At 36.7% G+C, this 13,680-nt stretch overlaps 1 protein-coding gene across 1 annotated transcript in view; it reads left to right on the forward strand.

The window, feature by feature from the left end:
- The window catches only part of csmd2 (CUB and Sushi multiple domains 2), a 967,861-nt gene that overhangs the window by 834,712 nt on the left and 119,469 nt on the right, over window positions 1–13,680 (forward strand). The window contains exons 39-41 of the mRNA XM_039739491.1: window positions 736–840; window positions 10,277–10,395; window positions 10,513–10,582. Of these exons, the coding sequence (XP_039595425.1) occupies window positions 736–840; window positions 10,277–10,395; window positions 10,513–10,582 (294 nt within the window). The remainder of the gene's footprint in view (window positions 1–735; window positions 841–10,276; window positions 10,396–10,512; window positions 10,583–13,680) is intronic.

Here is a 13,680-nt window from a genome sequence, read left to right on the forward strand (position 1 = left end):
CTTTGTCATGTTTATAAGAGCCATCACTTAAGCTCACAACAGCTATCTCTACATTTAATAATTTCGCTGATGATTTGTCAGATATGACTTAGAGACCACAAGTACATGAAGGAAGAGGCACTACCATATTTTCTAAAGTACTTTTCTCTCCTGTTTGTCACACCCTTTTCAAAACGAAAGGGCATATTATGGCCCAAACAAGCACTGTTCTTGCTCTGACTCACCTGAAAAAAGCAGTCAACTTAAATGATCTGCTCTTCTAAACCAAAAGCACTCACATGAGAAAGCAGAGGTCACTAGGGTCCTATCCTGAAAAAAGCATTAAAACGTAATTGGATAGATAGATAGATAGATAGATAGATAGATAGATAGATAGATAGATAGATAGATAGATAGATAGATAGATAGATAGATAGATAGATAGATAGATAGATAGATAGATAGATAGATAGATAGATACTTTATTAATCCCAAGGGGAAATTGAATATGTTAATATGATAAGAAAAACGTTATAAAATATTTATTCGCTTCCATACCATGACTGCCAAGAAATAACTTTGACTTGAAGAATACAAAGCTTATCCTTCAATTTGTTTTGGTATTGTTTTTTCAGTAGTTATGATAAGTACGTGGTACATTTTTCATTGATTATTGTGAGTAAAGTTGCTAAAAAAAACTGATCCACAGACAATAACATAATAATTGTTTTGTTTTTTTTTTGATTGTCCTTCTAGGAACCACTGTGCCAGCCCTGTTAAACAGCACCTCAAATCAGCTCTACCTGCACTTTTATTCAGATATTAGTGTATCTGCAGCTGGATTTCATCTGGAATACAAAAGTAAGATGATATTTCACATGGGCAGGTGTCGTTTATGCTCCAAGCTTTTTAAATATTGATATTTTTTTTTCTCCTCCCAAATGCATCCATAATAAGTGTTTTATTAACCATTATAGGCTTGTAGATGTAGCAGTGTTCTGAAAGACAGGAAAAGAAAACAAACACTAATGTCTTTATACCACAATAAATAGTATAAATATAATTAGATAGATGGATAAGAAAGGCACTGTATATTACAGATATTATAACAAACAACAACCGCAACACAGTTCAAATACACACAAGAATTATAAAAAAAACACAGTGATGTATTATAAAGGCGTATTGCGATAAGTGTGAAGGAGCTGCAGTAGTGTTTTTATTGTTAGTGGAATTAGGCAGTTTAAATGACTTATCATGGATCAGGTAGTAAGTCAGAAAAATTAAATGCAATGGAAACCTTGTCCGACACCATGTTGGTCATAACAAATTTAACATATATCCCTATTGTGTATTTGGTGTGTGCGTGTGTGTGTGTGCACACGCCCTGTGGTGGGCTGGTGCCCTGCCTGGGGTTTATTTCCTGCCTTTCACCCTGTATTGGCTGGGATTGGCTCCAGCAGACCCCCGTGACACTGTAATTAGGATATAGCTGGTTGCATAATGGATGGATGGTTGGATGTACATTCTCATACCCACTCAATTCAAGTCAGTGTTGTTGTGACTTGAAGGTGATAAATTACCTTGAACAGGGTTACAGTCCATAGCAGGGCGCACCCACTTTGGAGTCAAAGTAGAGTCTCCTGTTAACCTAACCTGCAAGTCTTTGGGAATGTATGAGAAGACTCTAAGTACTCTGAGGAAAACCTACTCAGGTTGGATAGGAATAGAAGTAACAAGCTAGTTAAATTTGCAGATGATGCCAAGCTAGGTGGACTGGCAGATAATCTCAAATCTGTTGAATCATTACAAAGGGACTTCAACAGCATAAAGACTTGGGCAGATTTGTGGCAGAATTAATTTAACATAAGTAAATGTAAAGTATTACACATACTTATAAAAAAAATAGACATGTTAATCTTAACTACACAACAGGTGGTATGAAAATGGGAAGTATACCTTATGAGAAGGATTTAGGAGTCATAGTTGACTCTACGCTATCTACTTCCAGACAGTGTTCAGGAGTCATGAAGGCTAACAGAATGTTACGTTATTTAACACGATGTGTGGAGCACAAGTCCAAGGAGGTTATGCTCTAGCTTTATAATGCACTGGTGAGGCCGCATCTGCAGTACTTTGTACAGTTTTGTTCTCTAGGTTACAATAAGGACATAGCAGCGCCAGAAAAGGTCCAGAGAAGAGCGACTAGGCTAATTCCAGGGCTATAGGGGGTAAATTATGAGGAAAGATTAAAAGAGCTGAGCCTTTTCAGTTTAAGTAAACGAAGATTAAGATGAGACATGATTGAAGTGTTTAAAATTATAAGGGGAATTAGTACAGTGGATCGAGACTGTTACTTTACAATGAGTTCAACAAAAACATGCAAACTAGGGTGTTGTACCGTGTTAGCCATTATGAATGTAGAGAAAAGTCAAGCAAAATGACACCTTTTATTGGCTAACTAAAAAGATTACAATATGCAAGCTTTCGAGGCAACTCAGGCCCCTTACATCTTGCCTGAAGAAGGGGCCTGATTTGCCTTGAAAGCTTGCATATTGTAATCTTTTTAGTTAGCCAATAAAAGGTGTCATTTTTCTCTGACAAACATTAGGAAGTTTTCCTTTCCTCAGAGAACCATAGACACATGGAATAAGCTACCAAGTAGTGTGGTAGACAGTAGGACTTTAGGGAATTTCAAGCTTCACTTGATATTATTTTGGAACAATTAAATGGATAAGACTAGCAAGCTTTGTTTGGCTGAATGGCCTAGTCTAGATTGCTCTAATTTTACAACATGGGGTGAATGTGCAAACACTGCACAGACATTGACCAGGCATGGATCCATGAGTCAGCATTGCTAGCCACCGGGGTGCTATGCCAACCTTTATGTTTGATTCTAAAAAATAAACAAAACATTATCTTCATTGAGCCCAAAAAAGGCCAAATAAATGCATTTATAAATAACCTGGATCCTTGCTAATCTAAGGGGCCAACCTGTTATAAGTGCAGTGATTTCTTCATCCTACAGTGAAGATGAGACAGTCAGACCCTAGTTTAATGGATCACGAGAATGTTCCATTAGCTTAGCGAGATAAAACTTTGCACATACATCACATAGAAGGGTGCATCTGGGGACAGGCATAAACAAAATGGTATCATGGTAGAAACAAAAACAAGCATACACTTCAGAAATGAATAGGATTTGTTACCTTGTACACTTCGCCCTTCATAGGAGCCCTAAACTAGAGACTTTATCATTTAAAAAATAAAAACACTTCTGTTATAATAATTTGTTTTATTAGTTGATGATGATAGGCTGCTGCTACTTTGACTCTCAAATTTTGCTTTTAGAAATGTTAACAATGTGCAGTTTGTAAATGCATTCTTGAAATAAGTAGTTTTATACAAGCAGAAACTGAAAAATGCCTATAATTGAAAATTATAAATATGTGAAAATACACACACTGTAAACCAGTGAAAGGCAACCTTTTTCGAGTTGCGGCGCACTAAGTCCAAAAACTTTCTTTCACAGCGCACCTGAGGGACTGCCCATAAATAAAGTTGTGACACCACAATCTATGAACAATAAAAACAGTTAATTTTACAAGTTTGAAAGACATTTTACTAATAAAGCAATCAAAGGATAAATCTTAAATTTAATTAATGTGAACGTTGAGATTGTTTTTCAGCATATATGAGATTGATGCGAGGATCAGTTTTCGAAAGACAGACGTGCATTTCCTTGTCTATCATTTGAAGTCTCTCGCGTTTCTTAGACTTCATTTCCGTAAGTGTTCCGTTATCTGTTTTTCCAACATAAAATATATTTTTTTAAACATTATCTTTTTAATCAACCAAAAGTTCAAAAACACTAGCAATTTTAAATATTTTACAAAAGTTTTCACAGCGCCCCTAGAAAATTCCACGGGGCACCGGTTGCCCGACAATGCTGTAAACCTTTAAATAGCAAACATTAAAAAGTATCAAGAGGCTAATATATTGTGCAGTGTTTTCTAATTATTTGTGACAGAAGTTATGTGTGGCACTGAAGTAAGAGAAAATGTTTTGTTCCTTGCAATCAATTAAGCATTGTCATTTTTTTTAGCAATTTTTTATCATAAGGTGTATCCTTTCCAGCTGATTATATAATTATATAACTATAAATTAACTCTGCATACTGCTGTAATCTGAAATTAAGTTGCTGTTTGGAAATATTTAATAAAATTAATTAGTAAAGAATTATAGACTATTAATGGGCAAGGTGGGTAAAGTGCTACTATTGCATTTTCCAAGATGTAGGATGCATACACTTTGTGTCAGGATTTTTCTCTGAGTACAGGGCTCAGACCACTCTAACTCCAAGTGCCTCTTTTTAATACGCCCTTCAATGAAGGACTACACTTAAGCTGAGCTGAAATGTTTGTAATAATAATAAATGATAAAACAAGTTTTTGTCTGCTAACTGAATTTGACATCACTAAAAATCTTGAAATTTCATTTTCCAACAAATGGTAAACATGTAAGGCTGAATTGTGTAGCCTCAAATTGGTTGTACTGCATTATTATTTTGATGTCTTGAGAACATACGCACTATTATACACATGCAATACATTGTTTGAATTAACAGATTCACATCCAATAGGCTTGATTTGATTCTTTGTGTAAGACACTATATAAGTTAAGCATAATTCATTTGTTGACTATATTGCTGAACAAAGCACACAGAATTCAGAAACAAAAACAAATGCAGTACATCACTATTTCTACCATGGTTATTTTATTTATTTACTAGCTGTGCTATCCATTTACAATGGGTTGAAATCTAAGTAAACAATGTAGACCTCAAAGTTAGCGTTTGCAGTGTACAATGCCATACATATGTCTCTGTTATATGCTGATTGTTAGGGGATTCGTGAAAGCAGTGTTAATGTGTGTGATGCACCATCTGTTAGAATGATAAATGCAATGCATTTTATTAATACACAAGATGGATTTGAACATTTCATTTTTCTTTATTTTTTTTTTATGGCCATCAATTTGTATTTGGTAGATGCATTGCATAATGTAGTGGTGTGTCCAAAACTCATCACCTATTTCTTCAGTGATTCAGTTATTTTGATTGAGATGTTTGGCTTACTCTAACATTTGCTGCCTATTCTTTTTTTTTTTCTTCTGCTGTGCATGTGGGCTAAGCAGCACAATGTCAAAGGAGCTGACTAAGCTGTGATCCCATGATACCCCTCTTTAAATTCTGACTATTAAACCATATTTAAATTGCATATTAAAATTTATAAACAACACCTAAACGTATCCGTATAAAAGTTTTATGTGTAAATATTTTTATTTTGTAAGTACATGCACCTTTGAAGTAACACAATGATTAGTGTTCTCATCTCATAGCTACAAATGGGTTGTTCACACTGTGAACATGTAGACTGGTACTCTGGCTTGCATCCCACATCTCAAAAGAAGTTCAGGATCAGTTAAATTGCAGTTCTAAACTGACGTGGAGTAAGAGAGTATGCCTTTTGAGATTGACTTCGTCTCCACTGAAAAATCTGAACTAGACTAAGAGTTTGAAAATAGACTTGTGGAATATGACCCGGACACAGACAGGTAGACACTTTAGTATTACCCCACACACGTTTATTGTGGTCTTCCATTCTACAAAAGTCAGGTCACAAGCCCCCAATACCCCTCAGTCCATGCCAACACAATGCCTTTTCTCTCTTTCCTTCAGACCACCTCCTTCTCTCCTCCAGAGACCTTGTCCACTCTTCCACCCGACTCAAGTCCAACTCTGAAGGGAGGCAGCCCCTTTAAATAAGCACCCGAATGTGCTCCAGGGGTGTTCCCAGCAATCTCCCACCGACACGCCCCAGCATGGCGGAAGTGCCGGCTGTTTCCCCGGAAGCTCTCCGGGTGTCCCTGTTCCTCTTCCCCCCAGCACTTCCTGGTGTGGCGGAAGTGCTGAGGTCTAGGGTCCTCCAGGTATTGGGGTCCCCCTGGCGGTGACCACGGGCCCCTACAAGGTTGAGCTTCCCAGCTCTTTACCCGCGGCCCCCAGGGCAGTCGCCCCCTCGAGGTCTGGAGGAGGCACAAGCCTTCCTCCGGTCTTTTTGGGCATCCAGGCTGGGTACCACAACTATTCTACAGTATTAACTCATAAGTTGTAATTCATTTCTGTGTATGGTTTCTGTCATCACATATATTTTGTTGGGACTTACCTAATTAATTTAATGCTATAAGAATGTATTTACCTTGAAGCCTATATATCTTAATCTTAATGGTATTAATTATTTCATATCTACATGCCTCAGTACAATTTCCTGTCCTTTCCTTCATTTCACAAATCTAGTTTTTGCAATACAAAGGTGTGGACAGCCAGAGCTTATCCCAGTAGCACTGTATGCCTGTCCATTGCCATATTTACAGTATACACCTAACATATATGTCACTGGGGTGTTGGAGGAAGTTGGATCACATGGTGGAAACACCTGTGTACGCCATAAGAATGAGCAAACCCTACAAGACCTGGTCTTGTATTTGCCCCAGGAGCTATGAGGCAGCAGCACAAACCACTGCACATCTCTGCCAATCAATTCCTGCCAAGCCATTCCTTATGTCATTCTTGATTTATTTTCCGTCAGTTCATGAAAAAAGTGTGGATTGTTTAAAGAAAAATAGTACAATCCTGAATTGGATACAAGTGTGTTTTTTCTCTTTGCTGTTCTCCCAATATTGACTCATGAACTACATTCTCATGATTGAGTTTCAGCAGTGTTTCATTTTATCTTTTACTATTTTTTATATTTGTATTATACTTGCTGTCCTAGCTGTGGTTTTCCAGTCATCCCTTCGTCCATTTTGTTAGCATTGGAGGATTGTAACACCAATCCATTGTGCTTCTTGGTGCATACAAACATACCCATGTATACTGCATTAATCAAGTATGGCCAAATAAACAAACAGTCAGTGTTTTTGAAGTAAGAGGAGACTGAATTACCTAAAGGTAGTCAACGCAAGCTGGTAAACATAACCAAAACATGTAAAATTCATGCAGATGGTAGCCGAAGGAGTCCTTAAACAGAGGCAGTAACCCTAAAATCTTGTTAGCTCAGGAAGTAGAATAGTTTATTTTCAAATAGTTTCAGTTTATACTTATTTAAAAGATGACCATCCTGTTCTGGGTATTTTTGGAATGAGATGTCAGCTGCTCTTCAAAAGATTTTAAATGTGAGAGAACATAACATAGGAAAAAGAAAAGAGTGTATTGCACTGAGTGTTGCCCTTGCATTATCAACTCACATGGAACAAGAGTGGTTGGTATTTTCTAGGTTTAAAGTCCAGGCCTTGATTTTAGCAAACTATGCTGCTTGCATTACTGAGTCACAGGTGTTGTTAGGTTATATACAGTATACAAAGCAAACATGAGCTCTATTTGTCATGAGAAGAGGTTGGAGTTAGTGAAGGGCCGCATTAGCATGCATATGAGAAAGAAAAGTTTGCTTCCATGATAGAAGATAGACATGATATTTCAGCTTCATAGCCTTCATCTGATGAATGACTTATTAAGAAATAAACAGACTTCATATATATGGGGTAAAGAGGAAACAAAGCCAGGGTGAGATAAAAACTATGAAAGACCAGATAAGGTTCAAAAAGCAACTATTTGAGAAGATAAAGGCAGAGATTAAAAGGTTAGTCGGTCATTTATTGCTGGAGGAATCTGTGATACAACTTTGAGAATTAGCATAGCTCCTTCTTTTTGCCTTTGAAAGATGCCTTTGAAACCCTATTAAAGTACACAAATGGAGAGATTAGCGTGGTTATGATCAAGAGATGTGAAATATTCCATAATAGTCTTGGTGAAAACTTTGATCTTAACAGCTCTGAAATAATCTGAAAGCTGTCTCCTTGTTTCACCTTTGTGGATTGCTGGACATTTTTTTAATAGGAAATGCAATACATATGGCTTTTGAACAATCAGAATGCCTTGTTTAAAATTTTAAGTTGTCCAGTGAGGTAAGACTACAACAAACTTTAGTAGAAACATCCTCACAAATGCATTTTTTACTTTTAAAATGACATTAAAAATAATAAAATGTCTCTATTGAGTGAACATGAAAACATTAAATAATTCCTTAGCAACTTGCTTTGCATGTTAAATAGAAGAAATTCATGCTTTCTTAAAAATGGTATTTAAAGAGAAAATAATGTATGACCCATATGCAATTTAAAGGTGTTTTTCCACCCCACTACCTACGCAGAAGTACCACTTAATTGGAACTCAATACATTTTTGCTGTTACTTACCTTAGACATTCTTTGCCATCATCTGTTGTGGGTTTCTCACAAACTTAATAAATTCAACTTCTTAAGGAGATAAAATTTGCCAACTTTGAGATTATTGTAATTTTTTCCAATTAGCTATGGTGGAAGTTGCAATGCACACAGTTTACCACTGTGACTTCCAGGGGGTGCTCTACCCAACTGGAAGAGTACTGGTTCCACAACTATCACATTTTAATCTTTAAAAAGGGAGTTTATTTAGTCTTAGTAAGTATTAATATCACTTTAAGGCTTTCTTACTGTATCTTAGCACCCTCTTTTTTTTCTTATTGGCTTGAATCCATTGTAAGCAAATGAGACACCCATCAATGACTGGACCTTAGTTAAAACTGCTGAAATCTCTTCTGCTAGCTTTATTTAAAGGTTACTCTCAGGATATGTGATGAGATGAGGTGGTCCTAGGCTATCTTCATATAAAACTCATTAAATGTGCCCTCCTATTTGATGTCACCAGGACCTTCTTAGATGTTGTTATTCTGGAGCAAAAGAGCAAACATGCTTTGAGGCATTTAGAGTTCCTTGGAATAATTTTACTAGGTACGTTTACAAAGATTTCCACACTTTTTTTAACTCTGTTTATTAAGAATTTCAAAAACAAATTACATCACTTTTCTACATAGTCACCTTCATTTGGAATGCAATCCAATTATTACTTGTCCCGCCTTTACCGTTTGCAATGAAAATATAAAAGTGAAGAAACTGTTTGAAAACCCTCATACATTTATGTCTTTACCACTGGCCCAGACATAAAAAGAAAGTTGGGTGAACTGTGACAGCTTCAAGCTTTATGGTATATCACACTGATGTCTTCTAATTTCTGCAAAAACCATCTGTAGAATCATTGTAATATTTTGACGATTTGAGATTTTACCCATTGTATGGCCCTATACCTTTGCCTTCTAGCATTCGAGAATATTATCCAACCTGCTAAATCCTAACTACAGGGTCACAGGGGTCTGCTGGAGCCAATCCCAGCCAACACAGGGCGCAAGGCAGGTAACAAACCCCAGGCAGGGCCCACACACACGCCAAGCACACACTAGGAATAATTTAGGATCGCCAATGCACCTAACCTGCATGTCTTTGGACTGTGGGAGGAAACCAGAATACCCAGAAGAAACCCATGCAGACACGGGGGGAACATGCAAACTCTATGCAGGTAGGACCCGGGAAGCAAACCTGGGTCTCCTAACTGTGAGGCTGCAGCGCTACCCACTGCACCACCATGCCGCCCCATTCGAGAATATTCAACTTGGAAATCATAATCTGTGCAAAGTGAGGTATGTAAAATGACTTCCAGATTAAAACAGAACATGATTCCTGTGTAGATGCACAATATTCATTTACAAAAGTCATACTGTATTCAAAATGTGTACAGTATTATACAATATCTATATAGAAAATCCACTGTCTTTAAAAAATATTGATAAAATAAGTTTAGTAGACAGTCAATAAAGAAATAAGCCCAAAAGTGTTATTTACAAACAATACTTTTCTCAGCCAACTCCATGAAAAGAAGTCATGCATATGTTCTCTACTGTGTTTCAAATTAAATGATCTTTATGCTGGGAGCTGAAGACACTGTGATATCAGCTGTAGGCTTTTGTCTAGAATGGTGTATCCTCCCACTGTGTTATCAAAAACATGAAAATTTGCCAATTCAGGAGATATTTAAAGCAGCAGGTTTTGTACCTGCTATACACTGCCCTGTTTTGTTTCTGACTGTCCAAAATAAAGTGCTATTTTTTAGCAGCATGATGTATAAATTAACAAATTGATTCCCAATTTAAGGTAAACAGGTTTTTGGATAACTATGAAATATTCACATATTCATTTGTGATTTTTTCTGATTTTTACAAAGTTACAGTCTTAAGCTTTACTCAAAATGTACAGCATATGTCACCCAAGGACCATTCCAAAGATCTTTTCCTTTTTCTGGTTTTTAGCTGTAGGTCTTTCCAGCTGTCCACCACCTCAAATTCCTAGTAATGGAATCAAAGTAGGAGACCGCTACTTAGTGAATGATGTGGTAGCCTTCAGTTGTGAGCCTGGATACACACTGCAGGTAAATTATAGCTTAATTTTCAGAATGATATTTGCTTCTTTTCAAAAAATGATTTAAACATGTGTAGTGTTGATGCTGAATTTTCAAGAATAAAGTTATTTTGTTTCATTTTTTTAGGGTCATTCTCATATATCCTGTATGCCTGGAACAGTACGTCGCTGGAACTTTCCTCCTCCTCTCTGCATTGGTAAAACCCTGTTTTTTCCTTATTTTTTTTTATAGATAACACAAAAAGATTGTCATAAAGAAAACGCAAAAAAATTATATTACATTACATGTGGTGAAGGTACTTGTTGACAGATATAAAGAGAAATAGAAAAACAAGATAAAACTAAATACAATGAATTAAAGAAAAGCTAGAATGTGAGGGAAAGTATATTTGGTGCATTTTAAAAAATTTAAGTTAAAGTTTGAGTTGGTAATCTTGGAGTTAAATGAACACCTGCATTATATACAGGTATACACCAGTCAGCCACAACATTAAAATCACCTTCCTAATACAGTACAGGTCCTCCTGCTTAGGTGTTGAATGGTATTTGGGATCAATAAATTAGCGGCAGATCCTTTAAATCCTGTAAATTGTGGGGCCTTCATGGATCAGACTTACTTTTACAGCACACCCCACAGATCTTTGATTGAATTGAGAGCCGGAGAATTTGGAGGCAAAGTCAAAACCTTGAACTCTTTGTCATGTTCCTGGACACGTCATCCACTCCTGAACAATTTTTGCTGTGTGGCAGGCACGCCTTATCCTCCTGAATAAGGTCACTGCCTTCATGGAATACTGTGTAAGGGTGTACATGGCTTGCAACAATCTTTAGGTAGGTGGGTACATGTTGAATTCACATCCACATGAATGCCAGGATCCAAGGTTTTTCAGCAGAACATTACCCAGAGTATTACACTACATACACCGGTTTGCCTTCTTCCCATAGTGTATCTTGCTGCCATCTCTTCCCCAGGTAAATGACATACGTGCACCAAGCCGTCCATTGCATCCAAAAGAAATCATGATTCATCAGACCGACCACCATATTCAATTGCTCCAAGTCCAGTTCTGATGCTGACATACCCATTGGTGGACAGGTGTCAGCATGGGCACTCTTGTCTGGTCTGTAGCTTCACAGACCTATACACAGTAAGCTGTAATGCACTGTCTGTTCTGGCACCTTTCTGCCATGGCCAGCATTATGTGTTTTATGAATTTGTGCTACAGTAGCTCTTTCTTTGAGATTGGAGCAGGGAGTCTAGCCTTCGCACCCCAAGTGCATGAGTGAGGCTTGGGCACCCATAACCCTGTTGTTAGTTTAACGGATTTCCTTACTTGGACCATTTTTGGTAGGTTTTAACCACTCCATACTGGGAACATTCCACAAGACCTGCCATTTCGGAGATGCGCCTAACCAGTCATCAGCCATCAAAATTTGGCCTTTCTCAAATTCACTCAGATGCTGCTCATAATTTTTGCTTCCAACACATCACCTTCAAGAAGTTACTGTTCACTTGTTGCGTAATATATCCTACCCCTTCACAGGTGCCATTGTAACAAGTTTATCAATATTATTCACCCATATGGAAAAATACAGTAAGGATTTAATATAGCCAGAATGCTAAATTAGTAAATGTTACCATTTAGAATTTTATAGTATAATTTGTATACTTCTATTTGTCATACCCTTTCTCTTTAGAATGTGGTTAATTTCTTGCAAGATTATTGACACTTTCTTAGAAAAACTCACACATTAAACCTATATGGCATATATGTAACATATACAGTATGTAACATACAGTATATAAATCTAAAAATAAATTTTACAAAATACCATATAACTACATAATTTACTATACTTTTTTGAAAGATATTTATATGATTTTTAGTATGGAATTAACATGTCTTATATAACAACAACAACAATATTTATATAGCACATTTTCATACAAATGATGAAGCTCAAAGTGCTTTACAGGATGAAGAAAGAGAAAAAAGACAAAATATAAAAAATAAATTTAGGCAGTACTGATTAACATAGAATAAAAGTAAGGTATGATGGCCAGGGAGGACAGCAAAAACAAAACAAATCTCCAGACGGATGGAGAAAAAAACTAAATCTACAGGGGTTCCAAGCCATGAGACCACCCAGCCCCCTCTAGGCATTTTACTTAACATAAATGATCTTAATCAGTCCTCACGGTTTTTCAGATCACATGGAAGAACGATGATGATGGTCATGTGGACCTCTGGCCTTAAATCCATTAATGTAGTGGTCATATGAGCATTATTATTTCTATTTAAAACAAATTCTGTGTTGTAAGGACATGATTAATATGTATGCAAAGAGCTAAAGCACTCCTAAATTCAGCTCCTCTAAACCTGAACTCCTGGTGTTAATATCCATCAACCATTTTCACACTAATTTTACCAGATCGCTCCCTTCAGCCAAGTAGAGCCTATGATTTTTCTAAATGGACACCAACAGGACTGGCTCTCCAAGAATGGATGTCTGAAATCCTTTAAAAAATAAAGCTCAAAACATCAATGATAAAAGAAATTTCACATACTTATTTCTCTAATAGATATAGTAAAATGTAGCCACAACTAGCTCAAATACATACACAAGCAAAAAGAAACTGAAAGGTATTTATTGTATAACAGGTGTATCAGACAAATGTGAAGAACACCACTGTAACATATAACACTAAACACTAATTTAAAACAACTGTGATCTTGAGGACTTTTTTCTTCTCTCCAAGTTCTGCAAGCTTGGCATTTATTGTTGTTCCAATCATTGATGGCATAACATGAGGCCATATTCCAGTGTTGCCTCTGCAAAAAGTGAAAGGGTGGAATACAAAAGAATAAAGTCTTAATTTGTTTTACTGTGCTTGCACACATTAATTATATCATTAGAAATTGGCACATAAGAACCAGTATCTACCCACCAGGACACTTGAACTGCACCTGAAAAATATAACTCCACAGTATTTTAAAATGTCTTAAATTTTAGCCTATGAAAAAACTTGTAAACCCGGCCCTTCTTAAATCCCTTCGCACCTCTCCGTCAGCGTCTTTTGTCTTGTAAATATGTCAGTAAGCACAAGCAGCAAATAGCCTGCTATACCATCCCCCCATTGCCGCAGAAAGGGCAAGAAGTTCTCCCAGTTAAAGCCTTGATTATAATGGAGTGAAGTGCTGGAGTTTGAGAGGGTAAATATTTGGAATACATACATTTTTATGTGTGTTCCGTGTCTACAACAATCTATGTAAACACATCGTTAAAACAGAAA

This window comes from Polypterus senegalus, chromosome 17 (assembly GCF_016835505.1).
Source record: "Polypterus senegalus isolate Bchr_013 chromosome 17, ASM1683550v1, whole genome shotgun sequence".
Taxonomy (NCBI): Eukaryota; Metazoa; Chordata; class Cladistia; order Polypteriformes; family Polypteridae; genus Polypterus; species Polypterus senegalus.